The sequence below is a fragment of the Gymnoscopelus microlampas genome (assembly GCF_963454915.1).
Source record: "Gymnoscopelus microlampas genome assembly, chromosome: 19".
In the NCBI taxonomy this organism is placed as follows: domain Eukaryota; kingdom Metazoa; phylum Chordata; class Actinopteri; order Myctophiformes; family Myctophidae; genus Gymnoscopelus; species Gymnoscopelus microlampas.
Window position 1 is genome coordinate 9,520,685 of NC_139956.1, and position 27,630 is coordinate 9,548,314.

Genomic DNA, 27,630 nt, shown 5'->3' on the forward strand with positions numbered 1-27,630 from the left:
GGTGGCGAGTTCGAGTGAGCCCGAATGAACCCGAGTGCAGCCTGAGAGCCGCCGAAAAAAGACGAACGGCAGCCATTGTTGTTTGTGCGAGTGCCTTCACTTCTTACTTTCAGTTTTATAACGCTTTCAAACTTCTTTTTTGAGGCACGGAATTTACTTATAAGATATCGTTTGGATAGAATTTAGTTGTTTAACTTCATATATGTGGTCAATTAATCATGACAGAGCCTATTTAAAAATATAAATTTAGAGAACCGGCAGGGGTGGGGAGTGACACGCATGTATCCCAATAAGGCAACCTATTTTCGGCATGGCCGTCCCAAAAGTCCCGTTGCGTCACATAGTCTGGAGCTCGTCAAATTGAACTGCTCATTGGCTGAAGGGGAAAAACGATCATTGGTTGAAGGGGTTGTCAGTCAACGGTATTACTCCCGCCCAACTCCAGCCCACAGCGATTATTGCAGAAAGGCGTTTCAGACCAGACTCCTTTCTGAAATCGAATTGAAATGAGATTTCCGGAGGGAGGGTTTACCAGGCTAGGTGTCACTACCGAAACGAAAAAAAAATGGGAAAAAAAAAACGGGAAAAAAATTACTAACTCCAGAGCTCGATGAATGTTAGGGACCAAAAAAAAAGTCACTACCAATCAACTTTAAATTGCCTGAAATGTACTCCTAACAGGTTTTTGGGGGAACCATTTTTTTTTTCGTTTCGGTAGTGACACCATTGTGTCACTACCGAAACGGAAAAAAAATTACTAAGTCCAGAGCTCGATGAATGTTAGGGACAAAAAAAAAGTCACTACCAATAAACTTAAAATTGCCTGAAACGTACTCCTAACAGGTTTTTGGGGGAACCATTTTTTTTTCGTTTCGGTAGTGACACCATTGTGTCACTACCGAAACGGAAAAAAAATGACTAAGTCCAGAGCTCGATGAATGTTAGGGACCAAAAAAAAAGTCACGACCAATCAACTTTAAATTGCCTGAAACATACTCCTAACAGGTTTTGGGGGGAACAATTTTTTTTTTCGTTTCGGTAGTGACACCATAGATGTTTGATTTTAACACTTCTCACCTTCTTAGAATGACTGAATCTCCAAATACATGCACTAACTAATTTCTTAGTTTTATGACCAAAACTATAGTAGTTTTAATCAACCAGAACTATACTAGCACTTTGGATCATTAGATTAAAACATTTGGTGGCTATAGAGTTTTCAACTAGTTTCTCAAACAGTGTTGTATTTAAATAGTTTAGAAACATTTTAAAAACACAAATCTTATATGGGGGTCCACGTCCACGGCCAAATACATTAATTCGGGGGTCCTTGACATAAAACAATGCATTGTTTTTCTTTCAGCCAGCAGGTGCCGTGCTAACAACACTGAGGTTTGACTCAAGACCCAAAAGAGTCTTGAGTCAAGAAAAGACGCAGGCTCCCGGGGAGACATCAAATTTCTCTTTTGGGTCTTGCATCTTGGGACTCAAGACCCAAAAGAGAAATTTGATGTCTCCCCGGGAGCCTGCGTCTTGACTCAAGACTCTTTTGGGTCTTGAGTCTTGGGACTCAAGACCCAAAAGAGAAATTTGATGTCTCCCCGGGAGCCGGGACCCAAGCCTCAAGACTCTTGAGCTAAAACGTTTGTGAACCACTACCATTTAGTACAGTGGTTTTCAACCTTTTTCATGCCAAGGACCCCTAAATTGATATTTGGCCGCGGACCGCCATCTGAAAATGTTTTGTGCCAGGGACCCCCAGAAGCAAAGATCTGAGTTAAATGTCTTTTTGTATGTCTGCTTCTGGTGTTTAACATTCTCCTTTTGTTTACATTCTACTTTTTGTGTATAACTGAAAAATGAATAAACATTGAATCATAAAAAATAAAAAAAGATCTGAGTTAAAAATGTTCGCTTAAAACATTTATATATATTTCAAAGATATGCACAAATTTTCAAGATTTTTCAAAAATAGCAGATCTACAAGCTCATAGTGCGGCACTCGGTGCTGTGCTGTGAGCTTGTAGATCTGCTATTTTTGAATAGCCAAAGCTAAGTGGTTAAAAATGATTGTGACGCTATCAGTGGCGTACCCACTTTAGAGGCAGGAACTAAAATCTCGCCTCCCCTAGAAAATGAAGCAAAAGACAGGCAGTGAAAAACAGGAAGTGAAAAAAATCCAAACAGAATAGTGGCAAACGGACCATTAGCCCGCCTCCTCGTCCATTCACGCGGGCAGGCACCACTGTATCCATTCAGCAGAGCGACCCTCGCCTATATAGTGATGCAAATGTATGCCTTTGTCTTCATGGGGTACCAGGAGTGCCAGGGGTGGGTGTCTGGGCCATCACCTGTAGGCCTACTCACCTGGCATAAAAGGGGCTCTGAGCAGCTTGAGCCATTCATTACTAAACTACAACATGAAGAGACCACCGCTGAAGAATTGATTGATTGATTATACTTGCATATTGTTTTTATTAATGTTTTTCAGTTTTGTAGTCAGTGTGTGTACTGTGTAGTGTTGTTGTTAACTTGTTTCCCCCGAGGGGGGAATCTCGCCTGCACTAAATGTAATTCCTGGGAACGCCACTGTTCCATGAGCTACTGCAGTGCTGCTGTTCAGCCACAGAGAAGAACACCGCTCTGGTTTTGGGCTCCATGATTGGTCAAGTTCAAGGATTCTGCTATCGACTTTCATGGTCTTTTATAGGAATACGTGAAGCCTGGCTTTATCATCCTGGCTTGACAAGGTCTAGCTCGACAAAGTCGCTCCTTTTCAGCCTGGCTTGGCGTTCATGGAACGGAATAAACCAGGCTGTACGGACCAGACTTTGTCAAACCTGGATTTGACTTAAATCCAGGCTTTTTTAATTCTCCTTTCGTGTAATAGGCCCCCGTGCTCTGAGGAGCACATTTTCTAGTTATGTCTGTTTTTTTGTTGTTGAAACATGCAGAAACACAATGAAAGTTTTCAAACAACACTTTCGTATGTGCATACTGTCTTTGTCGTTTATTATTGTTTTTTTGTTTTTTTTTAAACAAATGAGGAAGATATGATTTTAATGTTAAGTAACAGCCTGTACAACGCAACATACAGAAAATTAAAGAAAAATAAAATAATACAAATTAAATCTTGTACAAAGCAGCACTGGGCCATAAATAACCCATACATTTTCACATTTTGATTGGACGTTGCAAGATTCCTCTATCCAACCCCAATGATTTTCAGTTAATTAAAACTGAAAACTGTCTGAGAACTCACAACTTCCTTTGTTCAATCTGTCATAACAGTGACTTGGAAAACATGGTGGGATCTTACATAATGTACGGTATGTAGTAATGGAAAAACAAGTCTAATATCTAATTGGCAACATATAACAGAATGGCTAGTAGATATGCTTTGGAAAGCTGTTGACATACAATCAGTCGTTAGGTGAATATGTTTGGATAAATGGGGGTGGGGGGGCATGTGTAAATCTTTGTAAATGAATGGGAGTTAGCGAATGAGAAAGCAAAACAATCTACAAAACAAACTGCAAAGCCCTAATGAAATCACATTCACAATGTAAACACCAGCATTAGGGTCTTGACTCTTGTTATCTGAGGACTCCGATTTCCCAATGAGGGACTACTCAGCGAGCATTCCTGCAACATGGTTGACTCTGGAAGTCCTTCCTGGTAAACAAAGTCAGACATCACGAGACAGATGGATCAGAGCGAGGATATGAATGGAAGAAATGTAAACAAAGGGTAAAGTAGAGGGTGGGGTGGGTGACGTGGTAAACCACATTTGTGAAACAAAACCACCTTAACCCATTCAATCTGGGAACGCATCTGTGCCATTTTAGATGTCTTTGGGCTATTCAAAAATAGAAGATATACAGTACAAGCTCATACATGGCACTGAGTGCTGCGCTATGAGCTTGTAGATATGCTATTTATTTATTTTTTAAATCGTGAAAATGTGTGCAAATCTTTGAATATACATTTTCTAAAGCAAACATTTTAACTCAAATCTTTGCTTCTGGAGATTCTACAAATGTCTTCTGAATCCTAACTGTTTTTTGAAAAAACTTAGGACGCTATAATATGAATGGTTCTCAAACCTTTTTCATGTCAAGGAACCCCAAAATGATATGTATTTGGTCGCAGACCCCCATCTAAAAATATTTTGTTCCAGGGACCCCCAGAAGCAAAGTTTTGAGTTACAAATGTTCGCTTTAAAAATATATATATTCAAAGATTTGCACACATTTTCACGATTTTTCAAAAATAGCAGTTCTACAAGCTCATAGCATGGCACTCTGTGCCGCGCTATGAGCTTGTATATCTGCCATTTAATAGCCAAACAAATCTCTAAAATGACACAGATGCGTTAACGGATTGAATGGGTTAACTTCCCAGTCCCTCCACAGTGCAAGCCGGGAGTGTTCCACTGAGAGGAAAGGGGGGGGGGCAGAATACAGAATACCAACGGGACAAACAGGCAAACTGATGCAGGAGATGACAAGCAGAGAAGACGAAACACATAAAGTTATACGTGTAAACATTTGTTGTTTTCCTCCAGTTGTGTAATTCCACAGAAAGCCACGGGACTCGCTTCGGTATTCTCTTCAGAGTTCTCGGATTCCAACCAATTGTCCGTCTTCTTTTACATCTGTTCGAAAAGTTTCCGCTCTTTTTCACAATTTCACTTTGCCCCACGTTTCGGTGTTTAATAAATCTGACAGTCCTTGAGCGTGCAGAATGGCAGATGAAGGTTGTTGGGCTTTCACAGGCTATGGTCCACAAGAGTTGGAACAGGTGTTCTGGACCAAGTTTTCCGTGGAGGATCAAGAGCAGTTGTTCCAAAAATAAAGGGCCAGATCGAGAATAGATGATGAGTGTAAAAATAAGAACAAGTGGGAAGAAAAAGACAGATTAACGGGTTGTGATAGGGTAGAACAAAAGGTTTGGGAAAATGGGAAAATACTAAAAAGGTGCGAACAAAAAAAATAAACGCCACAAATTTAACAATCGTCTTGATGGTAAGTTGCTTTAAAAATTGCCCACGAGTGTCCGAAACATAAAGTGCAGGCAGTGTCTGTTCTTCTCTGAAACCTTCATAGTCCCCCACCCATTAAAAATGTCCAGGAGCAAAGAACCAAACTTAAAAAAGAAAAAAGAAAAAAAGAAAAAGCTCAATTGTCAACAATCCACAGCAGGACACTAAATTCCAGAAGAGTCTTTAGCTCAAGGCAGGGGGTTGGATTTTGGTTGTCGATTAACAGTAGAAGGTGTACCACAGGGCTGCATACCTGGGTATCTTCTCATTCTTTGACTCCTTCCCCCTTCCTCTCGTGTCTCATCTTTCACTCTACCCGGATGAGCAGTCCATAGAGAAGAGTTCCACCCTGCTCCTTGGTGATCCACTCAATCTCTGTGTTGCTGAAGCGGGGATCCAAGGACTCGCTGGGACCTAGCGACTGGGGTCCCACCTTGTAGGATCCTGGCCGAACACACACCTGGAATCCCACCTGAGCTTGGTGGCGGCGGTGAGAGCGAGGGTCCTGAAATCTAGAACAGAGAAGAATAACGATATACAGACTGGTCAATATCATTTTTTTATATTCGAAGAGATGAAGAGAACCGAGAAGCGTAAGTGTAATGCCTAATTTATGCTCCGTCGTAGGACGGTGTCGTGCACCGAAAATAGACGATCTACAAACTCCCAATGCGTCGCGGGTGCAACGAATTGTGAGCTTGTAGTTCAGCTATTTTTGGCGACACCATCGTACGATGAAGTACAAATATTAGGCCAACAGAGGTTTTTATCTAAAAAATGTTTTATAATGATAATAAAACATGAGGACGTACTGCACTTTGGGGGCAAAGATGTCCAGGCCAGAGTACCGCATGGTGGGAGAAAGCTGCACTCTGGGGACCTCCCTGTCAGGAGCACTGTTCTCCTCTGGCTCACTGTAGCCGTTTGGCCCTTCCGTCTTGACTGGAGACACTGAGAAGACTGATGACGTGCCTGCACCAACACAAACAACACAACATCACACATAATTTCATTTCAGCCATTTGAAGCCCACTCACGTCTATCTCATCATTTGAGCCGGATTTATACTTGTCATACTATCGTCGTACGGCAGCGGTGCGCACCACAAATAGCCGGTCTATAAGCTCAGAATGTGGCACGGATGCGACGCTTTGTAAGCTTGTAGATCTGCTATTTTCAACGTGGAACGCCATTGTACGACAGAACATAAATTAAGCATTAAGCTCCTTACACACCGGGGGCAATTTTTTAATGCGAATAATACGTTTTTTTTTTAAAACCTTATGAAGTCAATGCAAGCTTCCATGGAGCGAAAACGCGAAAAAGCGAAGCGTCTTTTAATTATTCGGAACGAGTCCGAATTTTGCGTATATTCGCATAATCGCCGGTGTGTAATGACCTTTAGGCCGAACAGCAGGTTGGCTTTTGGAGCCGTGTTGCAATACATCAAATGTCTGGATCTTTCCTATAGGGTCGAAATATCGATGATTCAAGATAATATATATATATTATTATTAATTATATAATAAAGTGAGGCTGTTATTACTGTGAAATAAAACCCTTCCGGGCCAATCAGGACCTCTGCCTCTTCTGTCTTCGTCCTCACTGTATTTATCCCTAAATATCTAACTAACCAGATATGCCGGTGTGTGAACTACCTGACAATAGTTGGCTGTGGTCCAGAGTGCGTCGTAGGGCTCCTACACTGGTACCATGGTAGGCTATGTGCCACTTCTTCAATGCATTAGAGACCTCACAGTGGGCCTTGATCCTGCAGAGACAGAGGATGCACGTCAAGTACATGCATGTTGTATGCTCATTATTGAAATGTGACAATACCTTCATGTGGTACTTCTTCAAGTGTCAAGGTGTTTTATTACGCATTCACAATGCAACTGGCAGCAACATATAATAAAATGAATAACAAAGAAGAAGAATAAAAGAGTCCAAGGCACTCTGGAAAACTTAAAAACCATTATAGTATAAGCTAATGCATGGCAAGAAAGCGCAGATGTAAGCGAGACCTGTCTATGCATACTGCGTGTCTGTGCATATGGAGGAAAGATCTGAAGGAGACCACTGTGTGTGTGTGTGTGTGTGTGTGTGTGTGTGTGTGTGTGTGTGTGTGTGTGTGTGTGTGTGTGTGTGTGTGTGTGTGTGTGTGTGTGTTGCAGCTTGATGGAGTGGAGATATTCCTCTCGTTTCATTAGTTATAGTCATATTCATTAGTTGTTGTGATTAATTAATTTGACTGGTTCGAGCTAGTCTCATTATGATAGGTGATAACACAACAGGACAGTTTTGCGCATCATTTTGTTCACTCGCTGGCTTTCAGGAACTGGTGTAATGCCTCTGAAACCCAACTAGTTTATGTGATTGGTGGGTAACCTCTGACCTGAGGGCAAAGCGGCACCATCCGAAGGGCAGGGCATAGTCGCGGGGCGGCTCTCCTCTCTTGTAGTAGGCCTCGTCACCCCGCAACTTGTGGCAGGACTCACAGTAACACAGGTTGTACTTTGCATCCTCATTGAAATAACCATCTTGAAGAAAGAAAATGTGTTTGTGAAAATACTGTTGACTGAACGCAAAAGGAGATTAGAAACAAAAAGGACTGTGATAAACTACACAGCTTGGAGGTGATTTGTCTAACTGACCTGGTAATGTCAGCAAGTCCAAGAAGCGTGAACACAACGCCTGGTACTCGCAGGTCTTGTTAGGGTTGACCTCTGGAGGGGGCGTCCAGCACACGCTCTCTTTGATTCCTGGATGGCATACAATCAAAGCATGATCAAACATTAAAATACGATTTTGGCAAATGGGTCCTTTATACTTTCACAAGGTGCCTTGCTAGTGAAAACGTAAATAACAAACGTGGGGTCTAATAAAGGTGTGGCTTGACTTTTTTGGCCTGCTGGCAGCGTGCACAAGAAATCGGTATTCGGTATTTGCGTGATTAGCCACGGACAGACACACAAATTGTGACGCACACACACACACACACACACACACACTGTTCTAGATGGTTTGGATGTGTCTTACCGTCAACCATGTCAGCCTTCTCCATGTCACCCTGGAAGCGGGCCTCACCACTCTCCCCACCAACGGCTGGCACGTTGTTAGTGACTATGGTAACCTGCAGTTACGACACCACATCACCACCATTAGCACTGGAATAACGTGTTAGGTTGTACATATATTATACAATATACAATTTTAGGAATTTAGCAGACTTAAAATAGGGATCGAGCTAGCTGAATATCAACTGTGGTTAATCTAAAGCCCCCACTGGGAGGACGAAGCGTCTCCGTCCTTCTCCTCCCATTCAACATCCCCCACTGACACGCCACCCCAGCCCGTAGGGGTCACTAGCGCAGAGACAACAATCGCCCTCCCTGCCTGGCTTCCCTCCCCCGAAAACTGTGGTGGACAGGTACTTTATCCCTGTGCCATCTGAGCACTATTTATATTTACTAGTTGATGTCAATATATAAACCAGACTTCCAGGAAGAAGTTCCAGGTACAGTTAAAGTACATTTTTTTATACAAAATTAGTTTATAGCTTAGTAACCAATATGTCATTATTTTGCTATGATTCCCTGCTTGCATATGACATGAAAAAAATAAAATTTAAAAATGCTAGATGACTGCCTTCCAGTCAAATTTGGTCACATATAGCTAAAATCTAAAATGACACAGATGCTTCCCGGGATTGAATGGGATAAATAAGTGCCCCTCCTCCCGCCCAATACCTCTATATTGTAGACAGAGGAGTCTAAATGCGTGTGTGTGCGATCTGGCCCTCTAACCTGTTCGCACTGTCCGTAGAGGTCAATGAGGGGGTAGCAGGGTGAGGGGATGTCCTGAGCGGCCACTCCCTGGTCCATGCCGTTCACATAGAGGTGGAGACAATTGTTTGTGTCCACCAACAGACCCAGCACCGTCCCCTCTGGACACGTGTCCAGGTTAGGGCCATAGTTCTCACAGATCTAACAGAGGAGAGGAGAGAGAGTCGAAAGAATGGTGAGACACATAGAAGGAGGAAACAGTGGGGTAGAGAGGTCAGATGTAGAAGAGTGGACAGGAGGGAGGGGCGTTGTTTAGAGAGGAATTAGAGGAAACATAAGAGATGGAGGGATGGAAACGGTAAGTAAAAGAGAGCATAATTGACATTGAATTCACATGGTGACCATTTTGTTGCTACCTCATACTCTGGAAGAGATCAATTCAACAGTGAGGTAGAACACACAGTCAGGCAGAGATTAAATCAATACACAAGGATACAAATTCACTGACAAGTGTGTGCTCCTCCACTGACAGAATGACAGATTGTGTGCGTGCGTGCGTGCGTGCGTGCGTGCGTGCGTGCGTGCGTGCGTGCGTGCGTGCGTGCGTGCGTGCGTGCGTGCGTGCGTGCGTGCGTGCGTGCGTGCGTGCGTGCGTGCGTGCGTGCGTGCGTGCGTGCGTGCGTGCGTGCGTGCGTGCGTGCGTGCGTGCGTGCGTGCGTGCGTGCGTGCGTGTGTGTGTGTGTGTGTGCGCGTGCGCGTGTGTGTGTGCGTGTGTGTGTGTGTGCGTGCGCTTGTGTCAGTCAGTACCTTGAGGGAGTTGAGGAAGACAGAGTCCCTCTGCAGCAGCCAGGCTGAGCGTTTCAGACAGCACGCCGTAGAGGGGAAGTTGAGCCGGTCAGGGGAGTGACCGATCACCCCCAGAGACAGCGACGACGTCCATTGCGGATTCAAACGGTCGATCTGAAACTATACAAACAGAGAGGATGACTGACAAGTTGATGCCTATAAACAGGACTGGATGGCACACTGGGAGTCTCAGTGCAATGGTTATAACATTCATGGATGTCTGACAGACGGAGGGGGGGCGGGGGGGGGGGCGACTGTAATGTGAGCTGAATCCCTGAATGCTCTATGAAAGTGTGATAGAACATTTAGATCCTTTTCTGGCTCTATTCTTGAACTTAACAGTAAAGCATACACTTTTCAACTGTATTGTGTGGAGCTCTTTTGATGAAATCCCTCTATTTCTTTAAATTACTAAGGCAAATAAAGTATATTAATATATATATAAATAAAAAACATCACATGGATGCACCTGGGACGTATCATCAGTGTTGTATCCCGGGGTCATCGGGTGTTTCGGGTCTCGCAACATACACCCTCGGCAACAAATTAAACCGTTGATCCTTCGTGGAATAGTGTCCTCCAGAGGTCTATATACGGTGCACCAAATCTCTTTGGCGAAAATAGCTATCGCCGAATATTCGCCTATTATAGCCAAATGTTCATCTATTATGACATGCACAGAATAAGGACACTAGGGTTCAGCTATTCGCTTGTGGAACCCGCTGGTGATTAGCTTCATAAGAAGCAGCAATGAACAGGTAACAGCAAGCCAGGTGTGACCCACCCTGCTCTCCCCCCCAGTACCTGGAACAGTTGTTGTCGGGTCAGGGGCTGTGCGGTGACCAGCAGGCCCTGGTTGTAGCTGGACACCCTGGCTGCTGTCAGGTTCTGGTTGGACAGCTGGATGTTCTTGCCGTGGTTCTCCAGAAAGGCCATGACGGTGGGCACCAGCGCACACGGCTCGCTCTCCGCCTGGAAGGTACGTGAAAACAGGATTAGAACAGACATATTTTAAAGGGCTACCAAGCTGACGGGATGGATTGAGATGGGGAAGATAGATAAATGGATACATAAATAAACAAGTCGTGTTATTTATTTAGTAAGTGACAAACTGTGGATGATGTTCTGCCACTGACAACAATTATGCTGTGATGTTTTGCATACAAAAACTAAAGGATTTTCCAATTACATTTATTCAGGATTATTTGAAAGAGGTTTGAAAGAGAGAAGTAAATTCCATAAATACATATGAAACTAAGGTAACACTTGCTTTGAGGCTTATCTCTATCATGCTTTATAAACACACATATAAAAATGTTCTTATCCAATACATTATAATCTGATTATAACACTGTAAATGTATAATTACAAGCACTCTTACTTAATGTTTCTGCCTACACTATAAAAGTGATTATAATGCATCACCAAATTATGATAATGAATTACAAAATTGTAATACACTATGAACCTTGAAAAAATCACGTGTCCAGCAATTATAAAGTATTATGATACTTGTTAAGTAATCATAAAATGCTTAAAGGAGGAGTTCACCCAAAAAATGACTTATTTTCTATCAATTGCACACCCTATGAAGCCTTGAATCCATGGATTCTTTTTTGTTTTTGTCGCATTCCTAAGCTAATAATTTGATTCCCGACTCCTACCAGCTAATGTATCAGGTAGGAGACACAAAGTAGATTATTTGTGTCTCCTACCGGAAATACACACGGTCATCAAATTATTGTCTTAGGAATTCCACAAAAACAAAAATAAATCCATGAAGTCAAGGCTTCATGGGGTGTGTAATTGATAGAAAACAAGTCCTTTTTTGGGTGAACTCCTCCTTTAATGCGTTATGCTTAGTCGTAAAACATTCTGAATATTTATATTATGAGTAGTTATAACTATAATTATACAGTGTTAAAAGCAGATTATAATGTATTATAAGTATGTTTATAATGCATTACAGACATGTACTGTATTACAGATGAAGTACAAGGCTGTTGCTACCTCTCTGAGGGCGGTGCTGTCCTCCTCTCCTTCACTACAGCTCCCTGAGGAGAGCGACGGGGCCTTGATGCTCTCCACGTCCTCCAGCACCGATGAGCTGACGATGGACACGGCAGTGATGCGTCCGTACAGGTCCAACACCGCGTACACATTCTAACACACACGAACACACACACACACACACACACACACACACACACACACACAGGGAGGAGATGGTGAGTCACTCTGTGCTGGGTATGTGTGTGTGCAGATGAGTTCACGATAAAACATATTTCAACCCATTCAAACCGGTAAAGCATCTGTATCATTTTAGATTTTTGCGTTGGCTATTCAAAAATAGCAGATATTTTTGGAACATTTCTGAAAAATCTTGAAAGTGTGAGAACTAATGATTTAGAAGGCATTTGTAGAATAGGCCTCAGGTCTTGGTGGGTTAAATGGCCTTTGAATGGCCTAAGTATAAAATAGGGTTAAAGTTGTTCAAACTACGGTACACTAAACAAGAAATGTTGATTCTGTATTAACAATTTTTGCTGGAGGACCCCCTAGAACCCCTTCAAGGACCCCTGGGGTCAGGGTTAGGGTTAGTTTTTGATAACTACTAGTTTAAAGTGTTTCGTGTAATTGTGTGTGTAATTGTGTGTGTGTGTGTGTGTGTGTGTGTGTGTGTGTGTGTGTGTGTGTGTGTGTGTGTGTGTGTGTGTGTGTGTGTGTGTGCGTGCGTACCTTGGCCACCGCCGTTGCAGCTGGTCCCATGTCCTCTCCGTCAATGAGGATGTGCATAGTGTCATCGCTGCACCTCTTCACTCCCACACGGTTCCCCACCTACACACACACACACAAACGCACACACACACTGCAGTCATTCTCCGCTATACGAGTTTCTCTATTAGAAATGGATGAATGCCCCTTAATGCCTTCAAATACGCAGCTCACATCTCCCGAGTGTTACTCTCTACCGTCCGTCCATTTGACGTATTTCCCCTGATATGATAACGATTTCTGGAATGACTTTGTTCCGTTCACTTACAGATGCACGATTGATACAGAAGAAAAAATGTGTTAACCCATTAAGACCTGGATTAAGACCCATTTTTAGATTTGAGCTAAAAAGCTTTATTTTACACTTTGGGCTATTCAAAAATAGCAGACATACAAGCTCATAGCGCGGCACCGAGTGCCGCGCTACGAGCTTGTAGATCTGCTATTTTTGAAAAATCGTGAAAATGTGTGCAAATCTTTGAATATATATATTTTTAAAGTAAACATTTTTAACTAAAATCTTTGCTTCTGGGGGGTCCCTGGAACAAAATATTTTGATGGGGGTCCGCGGCCAAATACATATCATTTTGGGGGTCCTTGACATGAAAAAGATGGAGCACCACTGATACAGAAACATACGTTTTTAAGAATACTGTTGAGATTTACTGAATACTGTCTCAATGGGTTAATATGACTGTTACGACAGCGCTACTTTTTTCTTTAGAGAATGAATGTTTTGTCCAGGGTAATATAACAAAATAGCTGCAGGTTAGAAATAAAACGACAATAGTGATGCTTCTTAATATCGTATGCTTTTGCATCGACACTCTCCCTGAGTGTCTCCTTGTGCAATAGTAAAGATGGACTTGGTCCTGATCCAGAGAGCACTCCAGGGGGGGTTAGGGTAGAGCCTGTTTACCGTCAGCCGGTCCAATGAGCAGCCGTAGTTCTGCCGCTGCAGCAGACCGTTGCGTCGTACTTCAGAGCCGCAGAGCAGCCAGGTGACCTTGGTTCGGAGCTGAGGGAGGGAGGGGGACAGACCCGACAGCGGACAGGAAGGCAGCTCTGGGGGTGCCAGCGTGGTCAGGCCTATGTGGAGCGAGCCGCACCACTGCTCGTCCACCTCGTCAATCTTCACCTGCAGGGGAGAAGATGGAGTTGTGTTATAGCCAGTGTTGCCAGATTTTGCGCGAGAAATAAGCAACCAGGTCTATAAAAACAAAAGAAGCGACTGTATACTGTAGGCCACATGAGCACTTTAAACCTATATGCATCTACAAGCTCACACGCGTTGTGATCTTGTAGATCTGCTATTTTCAAACAAATCTTGAAAAAAAAAGAATATTTTTTCAAACATTTTAACACATCGGGTGCCGATCACGGTCTGGACCGTGTTTTCACATAGTAGCGCTCTGGTGCCGTTCACGGTCTGAACCGTGTTTTCAGTCTTTTTGTTTTTTTCGTTTTTCTCCACACGGGCGGGGCTAGAGCAGCTCTGGGAGTACCCATTGTGATCCTAAGAAGGATAGGCCAAATGTATCACCGGAAACAAAAACATGGCTTCCATCCGCTTCCTGTCTATTTCCTTCTTTAAAACGCCTATATCATCCGTTTCCGGTGGTGAAAACCGGTCATGCGCGATGCGCGATCCTCCCCCGTTGTAACTCGCGAGTGAAATGTTATGGTTCCAGGCTGTAGCCAGGGTCATCGCTCAACATGAATGGATGCTTTTTTTAACGTAGATTTGCTCGTCGCGGAGTCTAAAGCTTTAAACAGCAAAGCGCAGTCAATGGGGAGAATGCTGGCACCCAACGTAAGTTGTTATGAAAAAATGCTGGCACCCGATGTGTTAACAACACAAATCTGGTACCCCCTCAGATGGGGGGGTCCGTGGACAAATACATATTCATTTGGGGGCATGGAAACGTTTGAGAACCACTGGTTTAAACATCTTTAGGAAACAAGCCCAAATAAGCAAAAACATTTTTACAAACAAGCCCAAAAACCCGCAACCCACAACTACTAATAATTTACAAGCAACTTGTAAACTTGTAAAAAAAACAAGCCCAAAGTCGCTTATAATAAGCAAACTTGGCAACACTGGTTATGGCAAATTTATGCTTAGTCATATGTCCCACTGACTTTCAAGTTTTCCCGTTGGAAATCTTGTTATTTTTGGGGAGGGACACAGCCATGTGACGAAGTAGGAATTAGGCTTTAGGGAGATTTTAGATTGATGCACAGGTTTACATTCAAAATGTTTGAAGGGTAAATGTGTGACGGGTAACATAAAGATTGTGTGCACAAATCTAAATTGGGTTACATTTAACAAGAGGACAAAATTGCTGAAAATGCCATTGAGCTTTATAATTAAAATGCTGGAAAAAGCTACTGCGCAAAAACAGATTTTCTCCTGAAGCCAATTACCATTTCCTTAAGCTATTATATACTTTAAAGATAGCCAGCCACCTTACTCACAAATGCACACCTGCTTGTTTGTTTTTCCAATGAAAGTCATTTGGTAGTAAGACGGCAGCTGTGCAGTGTCACCCTGCTCACCTCAAACAGTTCGTCTGTTTTTAGCTCCTTTGCACTGAAGACGATGCCATGAGCGTAGCCTCCTACTCGGACAGCTTGGCAGCCTTCTCCCAGCAGCACTACGTTTTTACCATGTTTATTGTGGAGACGATGGGCCACGCCAGCCACTACACACACACAGCACACACACACACAGATGTAAGAGGAAGATAAGGATTCAAGAACCAGCTGTTGGTTCTGCCTTTTATTCTTTTTTCTTTCAACTCGGCCTGTCCCACTATCATTTCCATTCATCTGTATAAAAACAGCTGGATGAAATCAAGTTTCATGATTAACTATATTATTTTGATTATCGATACCGGTCATTTCCCTGTATACTGCAGTAATAGGCCTTTAAGTTATTTGTCATATCTGCCCTGTGCAATTTTTGTTTACAAAGCCTAAAAGGGCAAACAGAAATGTAATTTGTACTTATGTTCCAATGTTTTGTTTTTCACAAAACACAATTATTTGCATGACAAGTGAACAACTAAAATGTCATGATCGTGACAGCCCTATGAGTCACATGAACACACAGACACATACCTGGTGAGTGGATGGGGAAGCTCTTCTCTGTGATGTTGCTGGTGCAGAGGCTGTTGTCCAGCGGACCAGAGGAGCTGGTGATGGACACCTGTACACACTGACCATACAGGTCAATCACCGCAAACACCTCTGATGGAGGGAAAGGGGGATGGAGAAAAAGGATTAAAGAGGATTATCGGGGGAAAGCGCTTTCAGGTGAAAAATCAAATCAAATGAAAAAACTATATTAACATATAAAGAGGATAAATACAAATCAAAACACAACCAGATTAACGATACAACAGGAAGTATGAAGATAAAAGGAGGATGGTAGTAAATAAAATTGTATTGACCTTTCCCTGGCGGAAGGCCAGTGCAAGCTACCCCCTGGTCCACTCCATTGATGTAGTAGTGGAGGTCCCCGCTGGCCGAACGCATCATACCGATACGGGAGCCGGTGGTCAGCGAGTCCAGGTCGCAGCCGTAGTTGTTACGCATGGTGTTGCCGTCCTGCATGATGGCCGTGCCACTGAAGAGGCGAGGAGAAGAAGATCTGGCTGAGGTTCTTAACCAGTGAACCAAGTTTACAAAGTGTTTATTCCGGCAAGTTAAATTTAACACCATTTCAGTATATGTTAGCATGAAATACAAGACCAATTTCACCAGCAAATGAACATTGAAATGAAAATGAGAGAGAATACAAGTATGTGTGTGTCTGATGGATTTCAAACTAGTGATTCAGTGAGTCTAGAATATTGGGTTTTATTTTAAGACCTCAGAGACGTGACTTAAAATGTACACACTAAATGTATCTAAAAAAAACTCTTTAGGAAACGAGAAAACACACTTTGTTACATTTCAAAACTATTTCTAGGCCTGCAGATACCCTGAAAAAAAAGCACATTACTGATCTTCAGCCGTACCTAAGCATCCAGGTGTCATAGTCTATGTCAGTCATAGTGTTGGGAAACTCCAGCTCCTCTGGCCTGATGGCTGTCACCCCTGGACACACACAGCGAGATGGACATCATCAATATAAGAACATATGTGAATCTGTGTGAAAAAGAAATCGCAGTGTGGCAGGCGGGAGAGAATAGAAACACCATACCTGCTTCTATTGAGCCCGACCAGCGGTCCACCATTTTCTGGATGATTATTTCAAACAGCTCTCCGTCTCGAAGGCACCTAGGCCAAAGCAGAGAAATAGATAAAAAAACGTCCAAGGTAAGGAAATCTACAAATAAACACCATGAATAGTTATGGTAAGTTAGAATAAGTATTTGCTTTTTGTTTGAACTTGCTTTGACTACATGGCTGGATAGGACCAAATAAGACAGGAGAGACATATTACTTTCCACATCCCCTGAGTGTCATACATACATGGAGTAAATCAGAACTTAATTAATTATAATGGGACGTTAATTCAAATGGCAAATGGCGAGCGTAAAATTAAGTTCCAGCAGGACACAGGAGTATTGGTAATGTGTGAAAATCTAATTTTCCCAGTCTGCTGACCTGTTGGAAATGACGATAGCATCGTTGAACTCGCTGCGGCAGTTCTGCCGCAGAGCGGTGCGCCCCCCATTGGTGATGACTGCGTTGGTGCCGTGTAGCTGGTGGAAACGCAGGTCGTTGGCGGCGTTGACCCCGGTAATCGAGCAGGGGCTTCCGGGGGACATGGCTGTTGGGCCCTCCGAGCTGTCCTCTGGGAGAGGGGGGAGGTCCGCTACAAGGCAATGCAGTGAGGAGAGGGAGACAAGAGGGGACATGGTTTATAATGGGACAAAATTAGATTTGGAAGAAGAAAAAAAAGAGTGGACACAACTGCCAGTGTTCGCAAGTGGGAAGCCAGCAGGGGATTGTGTCCTTGTCGCTGGACTAGCGACTCCTACTTTTTGGTCAGGGTGCTTGTACTGTGTGTACAGTGGGGAAGGGAATATGTGGGAGACACTGTGAACCTCCACACACGTTACGCTCTCCTTGTAAAACTGTCAGGTGAAAAGAAGCAGCTGGTGACTCTATGTGCATCAGAGGAATGTGGTTGTCTACACCCTCCCCAGGACATCAGTGGGGGTTGGTAGAGACAAGGACCGCAGAACACATGGAAGGAACTGGCAACGGCTAAATTCTGAGAAAATTACACTGGGTCTCATGAATAGTTTTACTCACTAGTAAATTGATTTTACACAGTTCTCCTTGACCAAGCATGGTCTGTATTATTACAGAGGTTGTGTAACGGGGTCTCATCTCATTTCGTTCTCTCTCACCCATATCATCCATGATGGTGGCCTGAGCAGCCTGACCGTATAGGTCCACCACGGCGTAGATGCTGGGAGGGACGTTCCAGGCCGCGGGTCCCTGGGCCACTCCGTTGACAAAGAAGTGGAGGCTACCATCCTCTTTTCGTACCACGCCTACCGTGTCCCCCGCCTAAGGAGTGAGGAGAGGGAGGGGGAGTTAAAGTACAAAGGGTTATGAATACCATGCACTCTGCATATTTTGTTGATATGAATGTGGACAGAAAAAAGCAGCAGAATAAAGTCAGGTCATGTTGTTCAATAGGCTGAATTGAATGGCAGAGAAAAACAAGCAGTGATTGACAGAGGGTGAAATAAAGTGTTTTCCACTGACTTTGAGCCTGTCCAGGTTGTGTCCGTACTCGTCCAGTATTGTGGTTCCATTGTGCATCACACCGTTCCCGGTCATCATCCATGTCCCTATAAGACAGGAGAGACATGTCCATAATACATATTACTTTCCATGTCCCCTGAGTGTCATACATACATGGAGTTGATCAGAACTTAATTAATTATAACGTTAATTCAAATGGCAAATGTGCATTTTACCTGAGCGCAAGTTAGTCATGGTGGAGGGCAGCTGCAGGTAGGCAGGGTTGTGTGTCGTCACGCCAATCTCGATGGAGCCTGCCCACTTGTCCACCATCTTGTCAATGCGCACCTGGAATACCTCGTTGGAGCGCAGCGGCCGGCTGCTAAGGACCACGCCGTGGTTAAAATCGTCCGTCGCACTGCCCGAGTGAAAAGGGTGTCAGCTTAGAGGAAGTATTGTTTGTTTGTTGCATATGCTGCATAAAGGGGGCTTAATACTAAGCCAGTGTTAACCTAAATACAACACATTATATATACACAATTAAAAAGATAATGTCCCATGTAATGCTACATACAAACAATACATCAAAGAACCAACTAACCAAAACTTAAAAGTAAGAAAATGGAACACACCAAGAGGAAGTGTGCCAGACAATAGCTGATAGTAGGACCAGGGGCAGAGACATCATATCTAAGCACGGAGGAGGAGGCAGACTCACTGTGGTCGCAGAGCTGTCCTGCCGTCGCTGATGATGGCGGCTTTCTGGCCGCAATTGGAGTGGAAGAGCAAACGGTCGGTCCCTTCGAGGTCCGGGGTGAGGGAGAGGGCGGGACGGGGCCGGCCCACATCGGGTGACAAGGCCCTCATGATGGCATTGTTGCGTCTGAGGCGGTCACTGTGGTTGTGGTTGTGGACGATGGTGACTTTGACAGCCATGCCGTACAGGTCCACCACGCCGTATACCACGGCTGGTGTCTGGGCTGCTGCTACACCTGGCGGAGCGTCACAACAACAGATCGAGGATTGAGGTTTTTACGGACAAATCAACAAACACATTGGATAATCTCTAATCAGCCACTGGGACTGATCACTGATGTTCTTATTAATGTCACAGGAAACAAAGTTCAAAGTACTTCTGGTGTTCAAAACGAACAGGACTTAAGTTTGTATTTATCTAGGTTATGCTTTTCTGACACCCACAGTCAGCATTATATGCTGTACTTATGTACTGATACATTTTCCCCAAATGTTAATTATTACAATAGTGTCCAATAGCAGCAGCTTTCAGTTTTTCATGTTTGCTATAATCTTTGTTCCATGTTATTTGCTACACTGTAATTGTTGCTTTTAATCTTTGTCTTTATGTTGTCACACTACTGCTGCTACTGTATCTTGGACAGGGTTCCCTCGAAACAGAGATCTTCTATCTCAACGAGATTTACCTTGATAAATAAATGTAAAATAATAATAATAATGATAATAATATTAAAAGACATCCAGTCCAGTGTTCACCATATTACTTATTCAATCTTACCATTTCACAGTATGCTGACATCAGAAACAGAGCCAAATAAACATACGACCAACATCAATACAGACCAGGAATTGTACAAGCAAATTGGCAAGATTTACTGTAACCAGCAAACATCTGGCTGTAACCCAATGTTTCCCACTTGGCTCCACATTTCCATGTACATATATCATACCATGTGTAACAGAGTTAAAAGTTAATTTAGAATTTGTCCACTATTGAGCAGCACCAGCCAATATTTGTTGGTTCAAACTAATGTTTATACTGTGGTATTCGGGTGCACTGCATATCGCACTGTATGTCCTAGTGGTGTTGCCGTAGCTGCCTCAGTGGATTCCTGTTCTGCTGAGGGTAAGCGGTGCTCTTAAAACACAGTGATGTATTTTTATGATTTTGCTATGAAAAACAGTTCATTTCAGATGTAAATTGAAGCACACAGTGCTTAATTATTTTATGACGTTGGGTCATTATGAGGATATCATTCTGAGTGCAATTAACCCTTTTGTAAACGTCTTTTGTTTCATCACATTGGGACTAGTGATGACGTCATTCAGTGTTGTTCTTTTTCCGCGAAAATGAAATGAATGTACTTTTTGTTTTGTGTTGCACACAGAACGTCTGATGATATGCAGTGCCCATCAAAAGACAAATATTGTGTTATTTGTCTGTTTCCTACAGGTATGTGCAATATATATGTACCAATTGTATAACAGTTGTTTTCATTGAATGTTCTGGCTGGTAGCTTTTCTGTAAACTCAATGTTGAGTCCAGTATGCTGAAAACTACTCTATTTAAGAGTATATAAAAAAACACTATTAGATAGAAGTTTCTGTTATTGGTCAGGGAAACAGTATTAGATAGAGGTTTCTGTTATTGGTCAGGCTAAAATAAAAGAGTGGATTCCTGTTCTGCTGAGGAACGTCTGATGATATGCAGTGCCCATCAAAAGACAAATATTGTGTTATTTGTCTGTTTCCTACAGAATAAACTGTCAAACGTGGTTCCTGGTCTCATCCTTGCCTACCAAGCGGTATCCGTTACACATGCATATTATTTGTGCCAACGTACTGGTTATTTATATCCCAACGAGCAAAATGATATGCCATTTAAAAGCATCAATTATATTTGACTTTGACCTCTTTATTGATAATAAACATAAATGTGTAAAATACATATAATTTGTCACACCATTATCAAAAGGATAAAATGCAGGAAAGCCAGCGGCTTATCCACCCGCCAGGGCCTTTGTTCCAAATGGTCTGGATCTCTCACCTTGGTCAATGCCATTGATGTAGAAGTGGAGCGCCCCACTGGCCTTGCGCATCAGCCCTATGTGGTCACCTTCCTAAAACGACATGGAAGGGACAAGGGGGGAGAGTGAGGATAATGATGGATTTACAGGTGTTATATGAGCTGTATGCATATTATGAGTTTGTAATGCGTGGCTGCTAACCTGAAGTTCATCCAGGCTGAATTCACAGTATTCCCGGCGGGTCCCTTTTCCATTGGTCAGGATCCCACAGCCACTCATCATGATTGTTCCTGGCAAAATGAGCCAAAACAGTGTGACTAAACACAGACACAAGTGGAATTGTCTATGAACAACAGTGTGTGTGTGTGTGTGTGTGTGTGTGTGTGTGTGTGTGTGTGTGCGTGCGCGTGTGTGTGTGTGTGTGTTACCTGAGCGTAGATTGGTCATGGTAGCCGGATAGTCCAGGTTATTGGGGTTGTGTGTTGTCACACCAATCTCTATGGAGCCTGACCACTTGTCCACCAGTTTATCAATGCGAATCTGAGGACATGTTAACATGTTTAATTATCCATGTTGGGTTTGATTACAGTCCAACCCAAAAGCATAATATTTTTAAGTGCAGCCTTGAGCGCAGTGAGATGAATATTGATTAACTTCCTCCTGCCCTCATGTCGCACCATATGGAGATTGAGGGATTAACTCCAACCTCTGATAAGAAAGAAATACAGGATGCACTGTGCTTGAACCCCTTTCCCAGCAATATTAATTCATATATATTCTTATCATTTCCTTACAATGCTAAGAAAATACGTAAAAGTCAAGTCAAGTAGCTAACATCATGACAGGCTAAAAGTAATAGAAAATAGATAATACATACAGTAGAGTTGGCAGATGTGGTCATTGCCATCATGTAGTGCTATGCTTTTGATCAAACTAATGCCATCTGTTGTAAGCATGTCGCTGTGTGTGAATGGAGGGTGCCAGCATTGAGGCGTGCGATTGGCCCCACCTCAAACATCTCGTTGTGTCGGAGCGGCCGATTGGTCATGACGACGCCGTTGTTGAACTCGTCCAGAGGCCTCCTGCGCTCCGCCGTCTTGTTGTTGTTGCTCAGCTTGATCAGCGTGCCGCACTTCTCGTGGAACAGCAGCGCATCATTGGTGGTCATGCTGCCGGTCATGGGCCCTTGCCCCACCCCTATGTTGCCAGCAGGACTGTTATTGGTGCTTCCTCCACCACCTCCTCCTCCTCCTCCTCCTCCTCCTCCAGACCCGCCCCCGCTGTCACCTACGCCTCCTCCGCTGCTGCCTCTGTCACTCCTGGAAGAGGATTCTGTCCCTGTAGCTCCTGTGCCTGCTCCTCCCCCACCATCAACGCCTCCTCCCCCGCCCTCATCCTCAGAGCGATAGAGAGACACTATTGCATTGTTGAACACATCGAAGAGCTGGTGCTCTGTCAGAACTGGAGAGAGGGGGGGTGGAGGGTAAGTCAATAACACTGGTCATGTTGCGTCAAGCCCAACAAAAGCTCTGTGTGTTGGATTATCTTACCTGTTTCAGGCTCCAAATTGTTGGGGAATTTATCTGGTCTGCTGCAGGTAAGCTCAGGCACTGATGGAGAGACACTAGAGGGTTAGGGAGGGTGTTCTACGAAACCAACACACAAATCACAAAGTTTTGAAAAAGCACCCTATCCCTACCTTCGTCACCATTCAGCGTCCCATTCATCGTCGCCACATTCACCAGCGCCGCCATTCCGCCATCGTCACGTGACCCGCAGACCACCACCTCCTCCTCCTCCTCTTCGTCGTCCTCCTCGTCATCTTCCCGCTCCACGTCCCTGTCGACCGCCTCTCTCTCGGCGGAGGGCGGCGGCGGTTCGCAGCTCACCACCGTCACCTGGGTGCACTTGCCGTACAGATCCACCACGGCCCAGAGTCGCGGCGGCAGGCCACTCGCGGCCGCGCCACAGTCCTGCCCGTTCACCCACAGGTGGAGTTCCCCGCGCGCATTGCGCTGGATGCCCACGCGGTCACCCTCCGCCAGCTGGTCCAGGTCACGGCCGTACTCCTCCAGGACCGAGCGGCCGTCGCGGAGCACCGAGCAGCCCGACACAATCCAGGAGCCGCCCTTCAGACCTGTGGCACTGCTGGGGAAGTCCAGCGCCGCCGGGTCCAGCGCCGTCACACCGATTTCGATGGAGCCGCTCCACGAGTTCACCTGAGGTGGGGAAGGGGAGAGGGACAGGGTTAGAATTAGCATCTAGAATTACAAGGTTTAGAAACATGAAGGTCAGTGGGGTTCTGGGAACTACATAGTCATGTCACAATAGCATTCAATCAATAGATGGAAATTGAATATCCCACATTTGAACACAGGGATGAACGTACCGCAATCTTAAGAATTCAAATGGACAGAGGGAAGGCTAAACCCCAAATCTGGTCAAGTCTGGATGAATAGTTATCACTAGCACATTGGAGAGGCCCCAACATGAGTTCAAGTCATAGAGTTATATATATCTAGAGAGGTACCTGGAAATCCCCGCCCATTAGCTTGTATGGATTTGCTCACCCAGCACATGCTCCCTTTTTACCCCTTCTTCTGTGTTGGGAAAGATGACGTGCGGGGCATATCTGGGGCCTCTGCGTGTCGTCTCACATGCGCAGTAGTGTCACCTCTGTGTGCAACCCTGTGCGCAAGCTCGGGAGTCGAGCCCATGGGTCGAAACCGTTTTCGCTCATTCATGTGGATGGCCCCAGCTGTAGTAAGCTGCAGTACCAAAAATCGGCCACCATGACTAAGGCGCTTCACTTCTCCCTCACGGTTCTGGGGGCTTGGCTCAAGTCCTGGCTCATGCAATTAATATTAACAACACCCTTATATAACAACAACAAAAAAACTGCTTTGGTGGTGGTCCATAGGTCATATTTGTAGGGTAAATTAAGGGATATATGAACTAGATAAAACAAGTAAACATGAACTTCTCCATTTGGCTAGCGTACTATTTTGTATGACACCATAACTTTGAGTGGATTGTTTGCAGTAAGTCTACAGTACAGGCACGGCAAACATTTGGCAATAACACCCGGTCAGGTCTGGTGATTTTGAATGCCAACTGAGCTCTTCATTGCAAAACCCTGTCTATCCCTGTGTGACTTTCAACCGATTCCTTCAACTGACTTCTTCTCATAGACACAAGAATCAACAGCAATTTACCAGCGATTAAAAAACAAAATAAAGTAAATGCACTGTTCCATTGTTTAACCACAGTGTCCCTATTGTGGTTATGTCACAGCAGGTGAACACTCAGAAATAGGTGAACATCAGGGGAAAATAGCAGAGCTACAAGCTCACAATGCGTCGCAACATTGTATAGTAGTAATTTCAGCTATGAGATTTGGCGTTGAGGGAAAGAAGGAGGGGAACAAGTATAGACCATCGGGGGACCTTGGTCAAGAAAGTATACAGGGTTTAATGGTCTTAATGGGTTAATGATTAAGGCATGACGTACAATCAAAAGCCAACGCTACAGTATCTGTAACCACTCTGTCACATTCCCCCCATAGTTGTTAGAACGGTTTTGACTTGAATGTTGACCTATATTTGCCCTCAACCAAGCTCCAGCCTTCAGTCACGTAAAAGGTAAAGTAAACATACGGTACCGAAAGAATTTCAAGCCCTGCTCACCCGACTATATGAGTCATCCCTCATCATCCATTACCCCCTTGTCCTCCTCTCCTCTGTGTCCTCGTCTGGCATCTTTCCCTGCTCCAGGGCAGTGCTATGTAAGGCAGTGTGCTAAGGGAGCCCAGGTTTATATAGGCTAATGGATCTATGGGAGCCATGGCGTTAATAGAACCTGTCTTGTTTTTCTCCCCATAATAAGGCTATCGTAACTAGTCATTAAGGCTAACATCTGAACAAGAATGTATTTATTTGAATTGGTATCCAGGAAACAGAAGAGAAGTTCTAAAATGTTCACTGTTGTTGTCAGTTTCAAACCGTCTATACACAAAGAGAAACATGAGTCTTGGTATTTTCTATGACATTTGATGCTGAATGAAATAATCAAATACAGATGCTTGGTGGTTAGGTTTATATTGGTACTATCACTTTATGTATATATGACCTTAAATACACTCTACTGCCATCACACTAGAACAAGCACTTTATTGAGAAACATATGATTGAATAAGATATGATTGTGAATATACTGTATCGCATTCCGCATATTTAATAAGTACTTGATATCCATTGCTAAGTGATGTCTCTTACTTGCACAAGAAGAGACTGAGGTACTCTGCCTTATTTCTATTCAATGTTTTGAATACAAAATTTGTAATTATCACACAGGATCCTTCTGTGGAGCCTTATATTTGAATTATGTTAAATGGAACAACTAAGTACTGCAGAACCGTGAAACCTACTACCATTTAGTTTGAAGTTGGTGTTCATAATCTTTTAACACATCATGAGACACTCTATTCTGTACAGTAAGTGGCTGACTAAATGTATCCAATCCCGGACAAATGGAAATCTCCCAAACAAACCATTCACTTGTTCTCATCAATAACAGTAATCGTGTCCCAGCTTCCAATAAAGCTCAATGGAAGTCAATACAAACACAGGACGAGCAGCCCTGCCAAGCTACTGGGTCTGTGCTGGAGAGGTATTGATTTTTTTAGGCAAGTGATGATGCATGTGAGCTGGCCTGTATTTTGAGGACAACTCGACCTCAATCTAATGCACAAATATTAGGAAGACTTTGGCTTCAGTTCTTACAAGGTTAACTTATGCATCCTGCTTGGACCGAGAGACGTTTAGGGATATTTAAGCGGATGTCCTGTGGTCTACTCTAGCAAGGGGTCAAGTTCAATCTTGCAGCAAACATCTCTGGTCCTGCTGGGTGTACAGTAGATGTCAGTGACACTTAAATTAAGCAATGGCTGCCTGTCAGTAACGTTATGGCAGATACACACAGAGGGAAGCAGCCAAGATCACCAACCCACTCATCCAAAACAACAGGCTACCCAGAGAGTACTGTAGGTTAACTAGCTTAAGTTAACAGCAAGCTGCCTTGGAAAGCTCACTGAACAACAGCTGGTATCTCTCTCTCACACTGTGTGTGTGTGTGTGTGTGTGTGTGTGTGTGTGTGTGTGTGTGTGTGTGTGTGTGTGTGTGTGTGTGTGTGTGTGTGTGTGAGAAAAGCTAGCCAGCCGACAGAGAGGGTCTTGTTGGGTTTGCAGCTGCTAGTTAGCAAATAGGCTAACATGTTAGCGACCAACCAACAACACAGGCAGGTAACGTTAGCTAAATCAGTGACTTAAAGAGATCAACTACATGTTGGAAACGTGCTGTGTACATTGTGTAGCCTCACTGACAGACAGCACATAGTGTGTACTAGCCTCACTGACAGACAGCACATAGTGTGTAGCCTCACTGACACAGACAGCACATAGTGTGTAGCCTCACTGACACAGACAGCACATAGTGTGTAACCTCACTGACAGACAGCACATAGTGTGTAGCCTCACTGACACAGACAGCACATAGTGTGTAGCCTCACTGACAGACAGCACATAGTGTGTAACCTCACTGACAGACAGCACATAGTGTGTAGCCTCACTGACAGACAGCACATAGTGTGTAGCCTCACTGACAGACAGCACATAGTGTGTAGCCTCAGTGACAGACAGCACATAGTGTGTAGCCTCACTGACAGACAGCACATAGTGGGCTCCTGCCTCCTGTAGCGTCTATTAAAGGAGTATTTCACCCAAAAGATGACTTATTTTCTATCAATTACACATATCAATTACACACTTCATGAAGCTAGAAAATAAGTCATTTTTGGGGTGAAATATCCCTTTAATCACAGTATCACACCGCCTGTCTGCCTATCTGTCTGTCCGTCTGCATGTCTGTCTGTCTGTCTGTTCATCACAACATCAACAACAGCAGCAGCAACACCAGGTGGTCATCAGCCCGTGTTGCCGTGACTGTGTCCATCCGTGCAACAACGCCCTGGCAACGAGCAGCCCTACAGCCCCACTGCGGACAACAAGACCCCGTCCCACTGTGCACCGTGCACCGCGCATTCCCGCTGCTGCCTCCGCTCCGCTCCGCTCCACTGTTTACCACTGTTTACCTTCCTGTCGATGCGGACGGTGAACACATCGCGGTCCCGCAGCGGCTCGCGGCTCAGCACCAGGCCGTGGTTGAACTCCTGGACCGGCTGGTTGCGCTGGGCGGTTCGGTTCGAGTTGGACAGGCCGATCAGCTTTCCGCTGCGCGGATGCAGCTCAGCCGCCATTTTTTTCACTGGGCGGCGTAACGTTCGCGACACCGACCCGGGCTTGCTTTGCGACAGTATGCGATCATTACGCAGCGGTAGTCTCGCGTTGTTTAGCTGGGTGCTATTGACTCTCTCTGATATGGCGAGAATGGTGCATCTGCACAGTGGTGGTGTAAGTAACTAAGTACATTTACTTTCTCAAGTACTGTACTTAAGTACAATTTTGAGGTGTTTTTACTTAACTGGAGTAGTTCCAATCGTCAGTACTTTTACCACTACATCTTAGAGACACATATTATACTTTTACTCCACTACAATGATTTGAAAACTTTAGTTACTAGTTCATTTGTAGATTTAGATTATTACTACAAAACATACAGTAACCACTTA

The 27,630-nt window shown here is 44.1% G+C and overlaps 1 protein-coding gene across 1 annotated transcript; it reads right to left on the reverse strand.

Moving 5' to 3' along the window:
- Positions 1–2,982: 2,982 nt before the first annotated feature.
- neurl4 (neuralized E3 ubiquitin protein ligase 4) lies at positions 2,983–27,258 on the reverse strand (the record flags this gene model as incomplete). Its single annotated transcript, XM_084043801.1, has 29 exons — positions 2,983–5,556; positions 5,857–6,016; positions 6,703–6,815; positions 7,440–7,584; positions 7,699–7,806; positions 8,084–8,177; positions 8,851–9,030; positions 9,637–9,795; positions 10,480–10,647; positions 11,686–11,838; positions 12,415–12,513; positions 13,370–13,588; positions 15,010–15,155; positions 15,574–15,702; positions 15,906–16,081; positions 16,476–16,554; positions 16,661–16,737; positions 17,068–17,278; positions 17,820–17,982; positions 18,184–18,269; positions 18,399–18,580; positions 18,881–19,154; positions 20,966–21,038; positions 21,147–21,235; positions 21,374–21,485; positions 21,955–22,406; positions 22,496–22,555; positions 22,645–23,164; positions 27,094–27,258. 29 exons carry the CDS (start codon positions 27,256–27,258, stop codon positions 5,352–5,354), a joined length of 4,797 nt encoding a protein of 1,598 aa, XP_083899927.1. The 3' UTR covers positions 2,983–5,351.
- Positions 27,259–27,630: the final 372 nt, after the last annotated feature.